We start from the raw sequence: 13176 nt of genomic DNA, 5'->3' as shown, positions 1-13176 counted from the left end.
CCTATTTCATTCTTTTCCCTCTACCTCTAAAGTACCACGGCCTCTTTTTTGTCAAGAAACTTTTAGGCATTTCATTGAGTCTAATCATCTCTCCCAGGATAGTTTGGTAGAAAATGAAATACACTCTATCTCTAAGCAACAAGCTGCCAACAATCTCAGAAGTCACTCCTTTTTTGGTGCTTTGAAGCTGCTTTTTCCACCACCCCCACCCCCACACAGACAGGCACACAGGGACAAGGAAGTGGGGTTCTTCTACATCCTTTGTTCTATTTGATGCAGTAGGTATATTTTATAGTTGTATATGTACATGAACAGTTCCTTTATTACTCCTGGTTCATCCCTCCTGTCCTGATCCTATAGCACAAATTCCCTTCTCTGTTCTCTGTTATCTAAGAGATAGACTTGGTGCAACAGGAGAGCAACCCTTGCCTTTACTCTCACAAGCCAACATATGGTTGACAGGTTATAGGTGGCCTTGTATTTGTTGTTGTTGTTACCTGTTTGCTAGTAGAAGCCAGACCATCACCAAATGTTGCCTTGGACTGTTAAGTAACAGCCTGTTCTAAAACTCATGGGAGGGGAGCACAGTCTCTCTGTCTCCTGTCCTTCCTGGCTATGTCTAAGCTCTAGGTGCCTGGGGTTTGTAGTTGGAGAACTCTGATGCAATAGCTGTGTTTTTCTTGCTTCCATGTTGCGCTTCACCCAGTTGAGTGAACCTTCTCTACAGAACCATGTCTGAAGCCTACTGCTGATGGGACCCCCAGCAGAGCCAAAAACTTTGAGTCATAGTTGTTTATACTCATTGTGGATAACTGTGCCTAACCATGACTGATGTTTCAGGAGTGTGGGTGCACAGATTCACATCTGACCAACACAGCATTGAGACATTTCAGACAGAATCCACTCCCCCGCAAAAAGAAAAGAAGTAGCGATTAAAAAAAAAAAAGAATAGTGTCTGGTAATAGCATTTAACCTTCACTAAAAAATACTAAAATGATCACAAATTTCACTGTGATAAATTAAGTTGAAACTTTTCAAAGTAAACAACATTAATGTGGTTTCCCTAACTAGTAGAAAATCACCAATCAAATCAGATTTAGAATGATGAACTGTTGTTTTTAAATGGGAGCTGAGCCCTTCGCACACTGTTCTCTTGTTTGTTTTGTTTTGTTTTGTTTTGTTTTGTTTTGTTTTGTTTTGTTTTGTCTTGGTTGGAACAGTCCCTTTGCCAGCTCAGGCTATGTGCCTCTGAGTTGAAGCCAATCTTCCTCCTCTCATTTTAGTATTCCTTACTTAAAGAATTGTCACTCTCAAGAACAGGACTAAGATTGTAAAAAACAGGACACATTACCTATTTGACTCAACCTGGTCCTCCATTGAAAACTGGGCCATCTCTTGTTTTCCTTTAGAAGCCATTTTAATTGCTGTCAACCCACACTGTAAAGAAAAAAATTACACTTTATATATCAACATGCTTCTCAACTGAAAATTTATCAGAGAATCTGTAAAGAATCAGTCACAAAGGACAGATTTTCCTTCATCCCTTGCTGCAAGTTCACACACACACAGCTGGACCCTTCCTTTGGACACACCATTGCCCTGTCCAACATTGCCTGTGAGCACCCCTCCTCTCCAGAACTCTCCACAAACACTCACTGGTTCCAAGCTTCTTAGCTCCATGGAGATGTGACTCTATTGCCCCAACCCCATTATGTGGCATCTAGGTTTGGTGTGCCTTTGTTCGGTAAGAGAGCTCAAGTGGCCTCTCTGGAGCAGTTTGTTAACCTATTTTTCCAAACTATGTCTTCCCTAAACTGTGAATTATTATCTCCCAACCTGAACAGCATTTCCTATACACATAGAAAATTTGAACAAATTAAATAAAAAATGTCTTCTTGGTATGTCTTCTTCAATGATCAATTTCCAAACTTGCCTGTGTGCCAGTGACCTTTCTCATTTTCCACTCCAGCCTTATCTCTGAGAATCAAGCCCCATCAGTAACTTCGTAATTGCAACAGACTTCTGTTTATTCTACAGATATTTATCTTTAAAACTAATTCATTTTTATTGTGTATGTATGGGAATTGTGTGGGGGTCTTTTTCCTTGGTTTAATTTTAAAATTAAGCCCAATTCTGAAACCAAGTAGGCTGTGTGCTGTGTTACTTTTAACTATGTATAAAAATATAAAAAACATATTTGGAGAAAAATGTTTCACTCTGAACAGATTCATTGAGACTGCTTGATCTTTGGCATGTGATGGGTGGACCTGAGTGTCATTGCTGGGTATATACTGGGGATGTCATTGAATGCTGTTTACCTTGGTTTTTGCTTCAATATCTGCATTGTAGTCAAGTGGTTTCCTGTCAATTCTTGTGTTTCCTGGGATGATCCCTCGTCACTATTCTTGCAAGGAGAATGCACTGCTGACACTCGAGTATGTGTGAGTGTGTGTGTTTGTGTACGTGTGTGTGTGTGTGTGTGTGTGTGTGTGTATGAATACTAAAATGTTTACAGTGAATGTATAAATCAGAGGGCCAGTGAGAGGGCTAAGGTGATAAAGGCACTTGCCAGGATGACTGACAATTGGAATTTGATCCCTGAGACTGAAATGGTGAGAGGAGAGAACTGACTGCTATAAATTATCCTTTGACCTCCACACTTCTGCTATGGCACACAGGTTTCTTGCCTTCCCTCATCCACCAAATAACTCAGGACCAGGGTGTCCTCGAATTGACAAAGACCAGCTTGCCTCTGCTTCATGAGTGCAGGGATTAAAGGTGGGCATCACCATGCCCAGCCTGCTATTGATGTTCTTCCTGCCTATATGTTCTCTGGGTTTCAATGTGTCAAACTGGCAGGCTGATGAGGACTGTTGTCTAGGGAGTAGCAGACATGTTGGTGCTGGCTACTTATAACAACTTATGATATCTTGGCTTACACTCTGATCATCTGCATTACAATCATATTCATTCTGGGGTCTGGAAAGATGGCTCAGTAGTATAAACACTTATTGCTTTTGTTTCATTCTTATAAAACCCTTGTTACTCTTGCAGAGGGCCTGGGTTTGATTCACAGCACCCACTTCTTGTCTGACAACCATGCAGAACTGCAATTCCCGGGGATCAAATGCCCTCTTGGATGTCTGTGGGCAGCACACACACACAAGGTGCACAGAGAGAATGTATGCAAAACTTTAAAACACATAAAATAAATCAATTTAAAATATACAGGTATGTTGGGTACATTCATGTTGACATGAGCTACCCGAGTCTCCATTATTTATACTCTTCATTTCTATGAGATCTTCTCTCGGTGTTGCAAGTTGCTCAACTTTTGATTTTTTTTTCTCCATAGTCTAATTTACTATCACTTACCCGTTAAAACAGTGATTTTCAACCTGTGGGTCAGACCCATTTGGTAATCATAGGACTCGTATTCACAGAGGTCACCTAGACCTTCTGAAAATACAGATATTGACCTTATGAGACATAACCTTAGCAAAATTACACTTATGAAGTAGCAACGAAAATAATTTTATGGTGAGGGTCACCACAACATGAAGAACTGCATGAAATGGTCACAGCATTAGGAAGGGTGAGAACTACTGTCTTAGAAGGTCATTAGGTTGGGTGTTCCCAGAAGTGAGGGTAGAAAGGACGTGAAGGACATGTTCCAGGCTGGGTTCTTCTTCTCTGACACTATTTGCAATAATGTAGACATAGGAACACAGAAGCATCATTCCTCTCACAAGCAAATATGTTAGTTTTCAAATTAGTGGGAATTACCACTAAGTATTTTTTTTTTATTTTAAAGCTATCAGTTATTACCTCTCCCAGAGAAAGGAGGTTGACTTCAGTTTTAAACTTCTTTAATGCCCAGGTCTTGCTATCATCAGAAAGATGTTTTTCTGTTTTCTGCAATGGAAAGGTAGAGGATTAACTTTCTTGGTTTGGGTCTGAAATTAATTCTTTTGTTTTGGAGTGCACAATTGTGAAACTACTTTATTCCTTAGCAGGTACTGAAAATTGAAACATGGAAAGTAGAAACTCTCACTGAAAAGTGAAATATCTTCAAATATGCTCATGTATTTACAAATTACTACAACCTCATCAAGAACTAAAAGGCAGCCGGGCGGTCGTGGCTCACGCCTTTATTCCCAGCACTCGGGAGACAGAGCCAGTCCGATATCTGTGAGTTCGAGGTCAGCCTGGGCTACCAAGTGAGTTCCAGGAAAGGTGATAAGCTACACAGAGAAACCCTGTCTCAGAAAAACCAAGAAGAAAAAGAAAAAAAAAAAACCAAAACGTAATTATGCTAGACTAGAGTAAGAGAAAATCATGAACTGAGAAACTTGGTCTTGCCCTGTTGCTGAGATTAAACTGAATTCCCTTGGTTTTAGAGTTTCTGATCTTATATGACATGATTATTAATTTTAATTTGGCCTCTTCCCTCAGTGTTTCTCTATCATGGTGGGGAGGCAAAAGTACATGTTATTTTCCATTTAGAAATAAACTCTGATGTAATTACTAGTGTCTTCCATATCATAGTACCTAGGAAACTGCTTTTGTCCTCTGATTGACATTCAAAAGCCATAAATATGCAACTTCTGATTCACACAAACCCTCACTCTAGTGCTCCTGGTACAAGCAAACAAGTTTCCTAAACTCCAGCAGCTCACGGTGATGATGTCGCTTTAACATGAATAGATATGTATCTAATTACAACCCTCCAGTATTTTAAATGTTTGCATGTGGCACAAAGAATGTAAGGTTATGTTGTTTTAAAACACAGAACAAAAAATCCGGAAGTTAGAGTGGTACTATATGGTAATTGAATCTTCCCTTCTACAACTGCTGGTAAGTGGGGCAAGGATTCCTATTCTGTAACTAGGGGAAGTTGTCAACATACTCGTAGGGATTCAAATAGAAAACATGCTGTAATCTCTTCATAATGAAAAGTTTTGATGAGCCAATTACACGTGGCTAAATTTGCACTATTTCCTGCTAGTGTCAATACAGAAGCAAAGAGAGAAAGAGAGGAGAGGCTCTCATATGTGATCCTGAAGTAGGAGTGTCCATGGGAAGATAGAAGCTACCTGCCTTTATGCCAAAGGTAAAAGCACCTGGACGATTCCTAGATCACTGAAACAACTGGACCCATTAAGATGTATGCAGGTGTGTTACCACAGTCGTGTTTTCAAATCACTCTAAGGTGTATTTATTTCTGCACAACATCCTTGGTCAAACATGAAACATCTAATCCGTGAGGACTGACCTTTGTCTTCTTATCACTGTCTTTCCAGTCCATTCCTTTATGGGGTCACCACTCCCTACAAGGACTTATTGCTCACTTACAATTTATCAAGTGATGGTTCACACCAACAAAATATTTTTCTCTGGCCATATTTTCATACAAAACTGAGGTAGGTAGACTACTGCTGCATTTTAACAACATTCATAAGAAAATGAATTTCACAAAGGATCACTTTACCATAGGAAGAGATTCAGTTCCATTATCCTCTGGGACAGGTGTGAGAGCATCACATTTTTCAGGGAGCCTTTAGGATAAAAACATGCAATAATGGGTGGATTTGGTCCTTTGACCGACTCTGTTGTAAGATTAGTTACCTGCATATTAAGCAGCAATTTTGCATAACGTATTTCAACATACACCTAAATTTTACAGTTTTGTGTTGCTTTTGTGAATTTCAACTTAACTCAATCTATAAAACATTCAGTGAAGACTCACTCTTAGTTCTATTTAAAAATCAAAATCAAAACAGTCAGTGGCCTGGTAGAGGCCTCAGTCAATAAGAGTGCTTGATGCCCACACATAACAAACTGAGTTTGAATGATCATCAACCGCATAAAAAGCTGGGCATGGACACATGCACTTGTAACCCAGTCTTTGGGTGGAAGAGACAGGGTATCATTTGGGCTTGTTGGCTGCTAGAGCTGCTCCAGGTTCAGTCAGAGACCTTATGTCAAGTGGGTAAGTGAGAGAATGACACAAGAAACCAATATCCCCCTCTTCTCTTCATGTCGCACACAGACATAGGCAAACCAGGCAACACACATCTATGCACACTAGAGACAGGATGGTGGTTTTTGCACACACTTTGTTCTGATGGTTGCAGTAACTAACTGATGGCTTTGTGGTTGTGTGCTCTAGCACTGAATGCTCCTGTTTCATTCTTCTCCCTCTACCTCTAAAGTACCACGGCCTCTTTTCTGTCAAGAAACTTTTAGGCATTTCATTGAGTCTAATCATCTCTCCCAGGATAGTTTGGTAGAAAATGAAATACACTCTATCTCTAAGCAACAAGCTGCCAACAATCTCAGAAGTCACTCCTTTTTTGGTGCTTTGAAGCTGCTTTTTCCACCACCACCACCCCCACACAGACAGGCACACAGGGACAAGGAAGTGGGGTTCTTCTACATCCTTTGTTCTATTTGATGCAGTAGGTATATTTTATAGTTGTATATGTACATGAACAGTTCCTTTATTACTCCTGGTTCATCCCTCCTGTCCTGATCCTATAGCACAAATTCCCTTCTCTGTTCTCTGTTATCTAAGAGATAGACTTGGTGCAACAGGAGAGCAACCCTTGCCTTTACTCTCACAAGCCAACATATGGTTGACAGGTTATAGGCGGCCTTGTATTTGTTGTTGTTGTTACCTGTTTGCTAGTAGAAGCCAGACCATCACCAAATGTTGCCTTGGACTGTTAAGTAACAGCCTGTTCTAAAACTCATGGGAGGGGAGCACAGTCTCTCTGTCTCCTGTCCTTCCTGGCTATGTCTAAGCTCTAGGTGCCTGGGGTTTGTAGTTGGAGAACTCTGATGCAATAGCTGTGTTTTTCTTGCTTCCATGTTGCGCTTCACCCAGTTGAGTGAACCTTCTCTACAGAACCATGTCTGAAGCCTACTGCTGATGGGATCCCCAGCAGAGCCAAAAACTTTGAGTCATAGTTGTTTATACTCATTGTGGATAACTGTGCCTAACCATGACTGATGTTTCAGGAGTGTGGGTGCACAGATTCACATCTGACCAACACAGCATTGAGACATTTCAGACAGAATCCACTCCCCCGCAAAAAGAAAAGAAGTAGCGATTAAAAAAAAAAAAAGAATAGTGTCTGGTAATAGCATTTAACCTTCACTAAAAAATACTAAAATGATCACAAATTTCACTGTGATAAATTAAGTTGAAACTTTTCAAAGTAAACAACATTAATGTGGTTTCCCTAACTAGTAGAAAATCACCAATCAAATCAGATTTAGAATGATGAACTGTTGTTTTTAAATGGGAGCTGAGCCCTTCGCACACTGTTCTCTTGTTTGTTTTGTTTTGTTTTGTTTTGTTTTGTTTTGTTTTGTTTTGTTTTGTTTTGTTTTGTTTTGTCTTGGTTGGAACAGTCCCTTTGCCAGCTCAGGCTATGTGCCTCTGAGTTGACGCCAATCTTCCTCCTCTCATTTTAGTATTCCTTACTTAAAGAATTGTCACTCTCAAGAACAGGACTAAGATTGTAAAAAACAGGACACATTACCTATTTGACTCAACCTGGTCCTCCATTGAAAACTGGGCCATCTCTTGTTTTCCTTTAGAAGCCATTTTAATTGCTGTCAACCCACACTGTAAAGAAAAAAATTACACTTTATATATCAACATGCTTCTCAACTGAAAATTTATCAGAGAATCTGTAAAGAATCAGTCACAAAGGACAGATTTTCCTTCATCCCTTGCTGCAAGTTCACACACACACAGCTGGACCCTTCCTTTGGACACACCATTGCCCTGTCCAACATTGCCTGTGAGCACCCCTCCTCTCCAGAACTCTCCACAAACACTCACTGGTTCCAAGCTTCTTAGCTCCATGGAGATGTGACTCTATTGCCCCAACCCCATTATGTGGCATCTAGGTTTGGTGTGCCTTTGTTCGGTAAGAGAGCTCAAGTGGCCTCTCTGGAGCAGTTTGTTAACCTATTTTTCCAAACTATGTCTTCCCTAAACTGTGAATTATTATCTCCCAACCTGAACAGCATTTCCTATACACATAGAAAATTTGAACAAATTAAATAAAAAATGTCTTCTTGGTATGTCTTCTTCAATGATCAATTTCCAAACTTGCCTGTGTGCCAGTGACCTTTCTCATTTTCCACTCCAGCCTTATCTCTGAGAATCAAGCCCCATCAGTAACTTCGTAATTGCAACAGACTTCTGTTTATTCTACAGATATTTATCTTTAAAACTAATTCATTTTTATTGTGTATGTATGGGAATTGTGTGGGGGTCTTTTTCCTTGGTTTAATTTTAAAATTAAGCCCAATTCTGAAACCAAGTAGGCTGTGTGCTGTGTTACTTTTAACTATGTATAAAAATATAAAAAACATATTTGGAGAAAAATGTTTCACTCTGAACAGATTCATTGAGACTGCTTGATCTTTGGCATGTGATGGGTGGACCTGAGTGTCATTGCTGGGTATAAACTCGGGATGTCGTTGAATGATGTTTACCTTGGTTTTGGCTTCAATATCTGCATTGTAGTCAAGTGGTTTCCTGTCAATTCTTGTGTTTCCTGGGATGATCCCTCGTCACTATTCTTGCAAGGAGAATGCACTGCTGACACTCGAGTATGTGTGAGTGTGTGTGTTTGTGTACGTGTGTGTGTGTGTGTGTGTGTGTGTGTGTATGAATACTAAAATGTTTACAGTGAATGTATAAATCAGAGGGCCAGTGAGAGGGCTAAGGTGATAAAGGCACTTGCCAGGATGACTGACAATTGGAATTTGATCCCTGAGACTGAAATGGTGAGAGGAGAGAACTGACTGCTATAAATTATCCTTTGACCTCCACACTTCTGCTATGGCACACAGGTTTCTTGCCTTCCCTCATCCACCAAATAACTCAGGACCAGGGTGTCCTCGAATTGACAAAGACCAGCTTGCCTCTGCTTCATGGGTGCAGGGATTAAAGGTGGGCATCACCATGCCCAGCCTGCTATTGATGTTCTTCCTGCCTATATGTTCTCTGGGTTTCAATGTGTCAAACTGGCAGGCTGATGAGGACTGTTGTCTAGGGAGTAGCAGACATGTTGATGCTGGCTACTTATAACAACTTATGATATCTTGGCTTACACTCTGATCATCTGCATTACAATCATATTCATTCTGGGGTCTGGAAAGATGGCTCAGTAGTATAAACACTTATTGCTTTTGTTTCATTCTTATAAAACCCTTGTTACTCTTGCAGAGGGCCTGGGTTTGATTCACAGCACCCACTTCTTGTCTGACAACCATGCAGAACTGCAATTCCCGGGGATCAAATGCCCTCTTGGATGTCTGTGGGCAGCACACACACACAAGGTGCACAGAGAGAATGTATGCAAAACTTTAAAACACATAAAATAAATCAATTTAAAATATACAGGTATGTTGGGTACATTCATGTTGACATGAGCTACCCGAGTCTCCATTATTTATACTCTTCATTTCTATGAGAACTTCTCTCGGTGTTGCAAGTTGCTCAACTTTTGATTTTTTTTCTCCATAGTCTAATTTACTATCACTTACCCGTTAAAACAGTGATTTTCAACCTGTGGGTCAGACCCATTTGGTAATCATAGGACTCGTATTCACAGAGGTCACCTAGACCTTCTGAAAATACAGATATTGACCTTATGAGACATAACCTTAACAAAATTACACTTATGAAGTAGCAACGAAAATAATTTTATGGTGAGGGTCACCACAACATGAAGAACTGCATGAAATGGTCACAGCATTAGGAAGGGTGAGAACTACTGTCTTAGAAGGTCATTAGGTTGGGTGTTCCCAGAAGTGAGGGTAGAAAGGACGTGAAGGACATGTTCCAGGCTGGGTTCTTCTTCTCTGACACTATTTGCAATAATGTAGACATAGGAACACAGAAGCATCATTCCTCTCACAAGCAAATATGTTAGTTTTCAAATTAGTGGGAATTACCACTAAGTATTTTTTTTTTATTTTAAAGCTATCAGTTATTACCTCTCCCAGAGAAAGGAGGTTGACTTCAGTTTTAAACTTCTTTAATGCCCAGGTCTTGCTATCATCAGAAAGATGTTTTTCTGTTTTCTGCAATGGAAAGGTAGAGGATTAACTTTCTTGGTTTGGGTCTGAAATTAATTCTTTTGTTTTGGAGTGCACAATTGTGAAACTACTTTATTCCTTAGCAGGTACTGAAAATTGAAACATGGAAAGTAGAAACTCTCACTGAAAAGTGAAATATCTTCAAATATGCTCATGTATTTACAAATTACTACAACCTCATCAAGAACTAAAAGGTAGCCGGGCGGTCGTGGCTCACTCCTTTATTCCCAGCACTCAGGAGACAGAGCCAGTCCGATATCTGTGAGTTCGAGGTCAGCCTGGGCTACCAAGTGAGTTCCAGGAAAGGTGATAAGCTACACAGAGAAACCCTGTCTCAGAAAAACCAAGAAGAAAACGAAAAAAAAAAACCAAAACGTAATTATGCTAGCCTAGAGTAAGAGAAAATCATGAACTGAGAAACTTGGTCTTGCCCTGTTGCTGAGATTAAACTGAATTCCCTTGGTTTTAGAGTTTCTGATCTTATATGACATGATTATTAATTTTAATTTGGCCTCTTCCCTCAGTGTTTCTCTATCATGGTGGGGAGGCAAAAGTACATGTTATTTTCCATTTAGAAATAAACTCTGATGTAATTACTAGTGTCTTCCATATCATAGTACCTAGGAAACTGCTTTTGTCCACTGATTGACATTCAAAAGCCATAAATATGCAACTTCTGATTCACACAAACCCTCACTCTAGTGCTCCTGGTACAAGCAAACAAGTTTCCTAAACTCCAGCAGCTCACGGTGATGATGTCGCTTTAATATGAATAGATATGTATCTAATTACAACCCTCCAGTATTTTAAATGTTTGCATGTGGCACAAAGAATGTAAGGTTATGTTGTTTTAAAACACAGAACAAAAAATCCGGAAGTTAGAGTGGTACTATATGGTAATTGAATCTTCCCTTCTACAACTGCTGGTAAGTGGGGCAAGGATTCCTATTCTGTAACTAGGGGAAGTTGTCAACATACTCGTAGGGATTCAAATAGAAAACATGCTGTAATCTCTTCATAATGAAAAGTTTTGATGAGCCAATTACACGTGGCTAAATTTGCACTATTTCCTGCTAGTGTCAATACAGAAGCAAAGAGAGAAAGAGAGGAGAGGCTCTCATATGTGATCCTGAAGTAGGAGTGTCCATGGGAAGATAGAAGCTACCTGCCTTTATGCCAAAGGTAAAAGCACCTGGACGATTCCTAGATCACTGAAACAACTGGACCCATTAAAATGTATGCAGGTGTGTTACCACAGTCGTGTTTTCAAATCACTCTAAGGTGTATTTATTTCTGCACAACATCCTTGGTCAAACATGAAACATCTAATCCGTGAGGACTGACCTTTGTCTTCTTATCACTGTCTTTCCAGTCCATTCCTTTATGGGGTCACCACTCCCTACAAGGACTTATTGCTCACTTACAATTTATCAAGTGATGGTTCACACCAACAAAATATTTTTCTCTGGCCATATTTTCATACAAAACTGAGGTAGGTAGACTACTGCTGCATTTTAACAACATTCATAAGAAAATGAATTTCACAAAGGATCACTTTACCATAGGAAGAGATTCAGTTCCATTATCCTCTGGGACAGGTGTGAGAGCATCACATTTTTCAGGGAGCCTTTAGGATAAAAACATGCAATAATGGGTGGATTTGGTCCTTTGACCGACTCTGTTGTAAGATTGGTTACCTGCATATTAAGCAGCAATTTTGCATTACGTATTTCAACATACACCCAAATTTTACAGTTTTGTGTTGCTTTTGTGAATTTCAACTTAACTCAATCTATAAAACATTCAGTGAAGACTCACTCTTAGTTCTATTTAAAAATCAAAATCAAAACAGTCAGTGGCCTGGTAGAGGCCTCAGTCAATAAGAGTGCTTGATGCCCACACATAACAAACTGAGTTTGAATGATCATCAACCGCATAAAAAGCTGGGCATGGACACATGCACTTGTAACCCAGTCTTTGGGTGGAAGAGACAGGGTATCATTTGGGCTTGTTGGCTGCTAGAGCTGCTCCAGGTTCAGTCAGAGACCTTATGTCAAGTGGGTAAGTGAGAGAATGACACAAGAAACCAATATCCTCCTCTTCTCTTCATGTCGCACACAGACATAGGCAAACCAGGCAACACACATCTATGCACACTAGAGACAGGATGGTGGTTTTTGCACACACTTTGTTCTGATGGTTGCAGTAACTAACTGATGGCTTTGTGGTTGTGTGCTCTAGCACTGAATGCTCCTATTTCATTCTTTTCCCTCTACCTCTAAAGTACCACGGCCTCTTTTTTGTCAAGAAACTTTTAGGCATTTCATTGAGTCTAATCATCTCTCCCAGGATAGTTTGGTAGAAAATGAAATACACTCTATCTCTAAGCAACAAGCTGCCAACAATCTCAGAAGTCACTCCTTTTTTGGTGCTTTGAAGCTGCTTTTTCCACCACCCCCACCCCCACACAGACAGGCACACAGGGACAAGGAAGTGGGGTTCTTCTACATCCTTTGTTCTATTTGATGCAGTAGGTATATTTTATAGTTGTATATGTACATGAACAGTTCCTTTATTACTCCTGGTTCATCCCTCCTGTCCTGATCCTATAGCACAAATTCCCTTCTCTGTTCTCTGTTATCTAAGAGATAGACTTGGTGCAACAGGAGAGCAACCCTTGCCTTTACTCTCACAAGCCAACATATGGTTGACAGGTTATAGGCGGCCTTGTATTTGTTGTTGTTGTTACCTGTTTGCTAGTAGAAGCCAGACCATCACCAAATGTTGCCTTGGACTGTTAAGTAACAGCCTGTTCTAAAACTCATGGGAGGGGAGCACAGTCTCTCTGTCTCCTGTCCTTCCTGGCTATGTCTAAGCTCTAGGTGCCTGGGGTTTGTAGTTGGAGAACTCTGATGCAATAGCTGTGTTTTTCTTGCTTCCATGTTGCGCTTCACCCAGTTGAGTGAACCTTCTCTACAGAACCATGTCTGAAGCCTACTGCTGATGGGATCCCCAGCAGAGCCAAAAACTTTGAGTCATAGTTGTTTA

At 40.2% G+C, this 13176-nt stretch overlaps 1 protein-coding gene across 3 annotated transcripts in view; it reads right to left on the bottom strand.

Moving 5' to 3' along the window:
• LOC121826538 (uncharacterized) overlaps positions 1–13176 on the bottom strand; it is a 97005-nt gene that overhangs the window by 12573 nt on the left and 71256 nt on the right. For all 3 annotated transcript variants that reach the window (XM_076565061.1, XM_076565092.1, XM_076565004.1), the window contains 6 exons: positions 11689–11755; positions 10027–10113; positions 7551–7636; positions 5492–5558; positions 3829–3915; positions 1352–1437 (listed from right to left, as the gene is read on the bottom strand). In XM_076565061.1, coding sequence (XP_076421176.1) covers positions 1352–1437; positions 3829–3915; positions 5492–5558; positions 7551–7636; positions 10027–10113; positions 11689–11755 — 480 coding nt within the window. The remainder of the gene's footprint in view (positions 1–1351; positions 1438–3828; positions 3916–5491; positions 5559–7550; positions 7637–10026; positions 10114–11688; positions 11756–13176) is intronic.

The sequence above is a fragment of the Peromyscus maniculatus genome, chromosome 1 (genome assembly GCF_049852395.1).
Source record: "Peromyscus maniculatus bairdii isolate BWxNUB_F1_BW_parent chromosome 1, HU_Pman_BW_mat_3.1, whole genome shotgun sequence".
NCBI lineage: Eukaryota > Metazoa > Chordata > Mammalia > Rodentia > Cricetidae > Peromyscus > Peromyscus maniculatus.
Note: the sequence above shows the minus strand (reverse complement) of the source record. Positions and strands in the feature narration are given on the sequence as shown.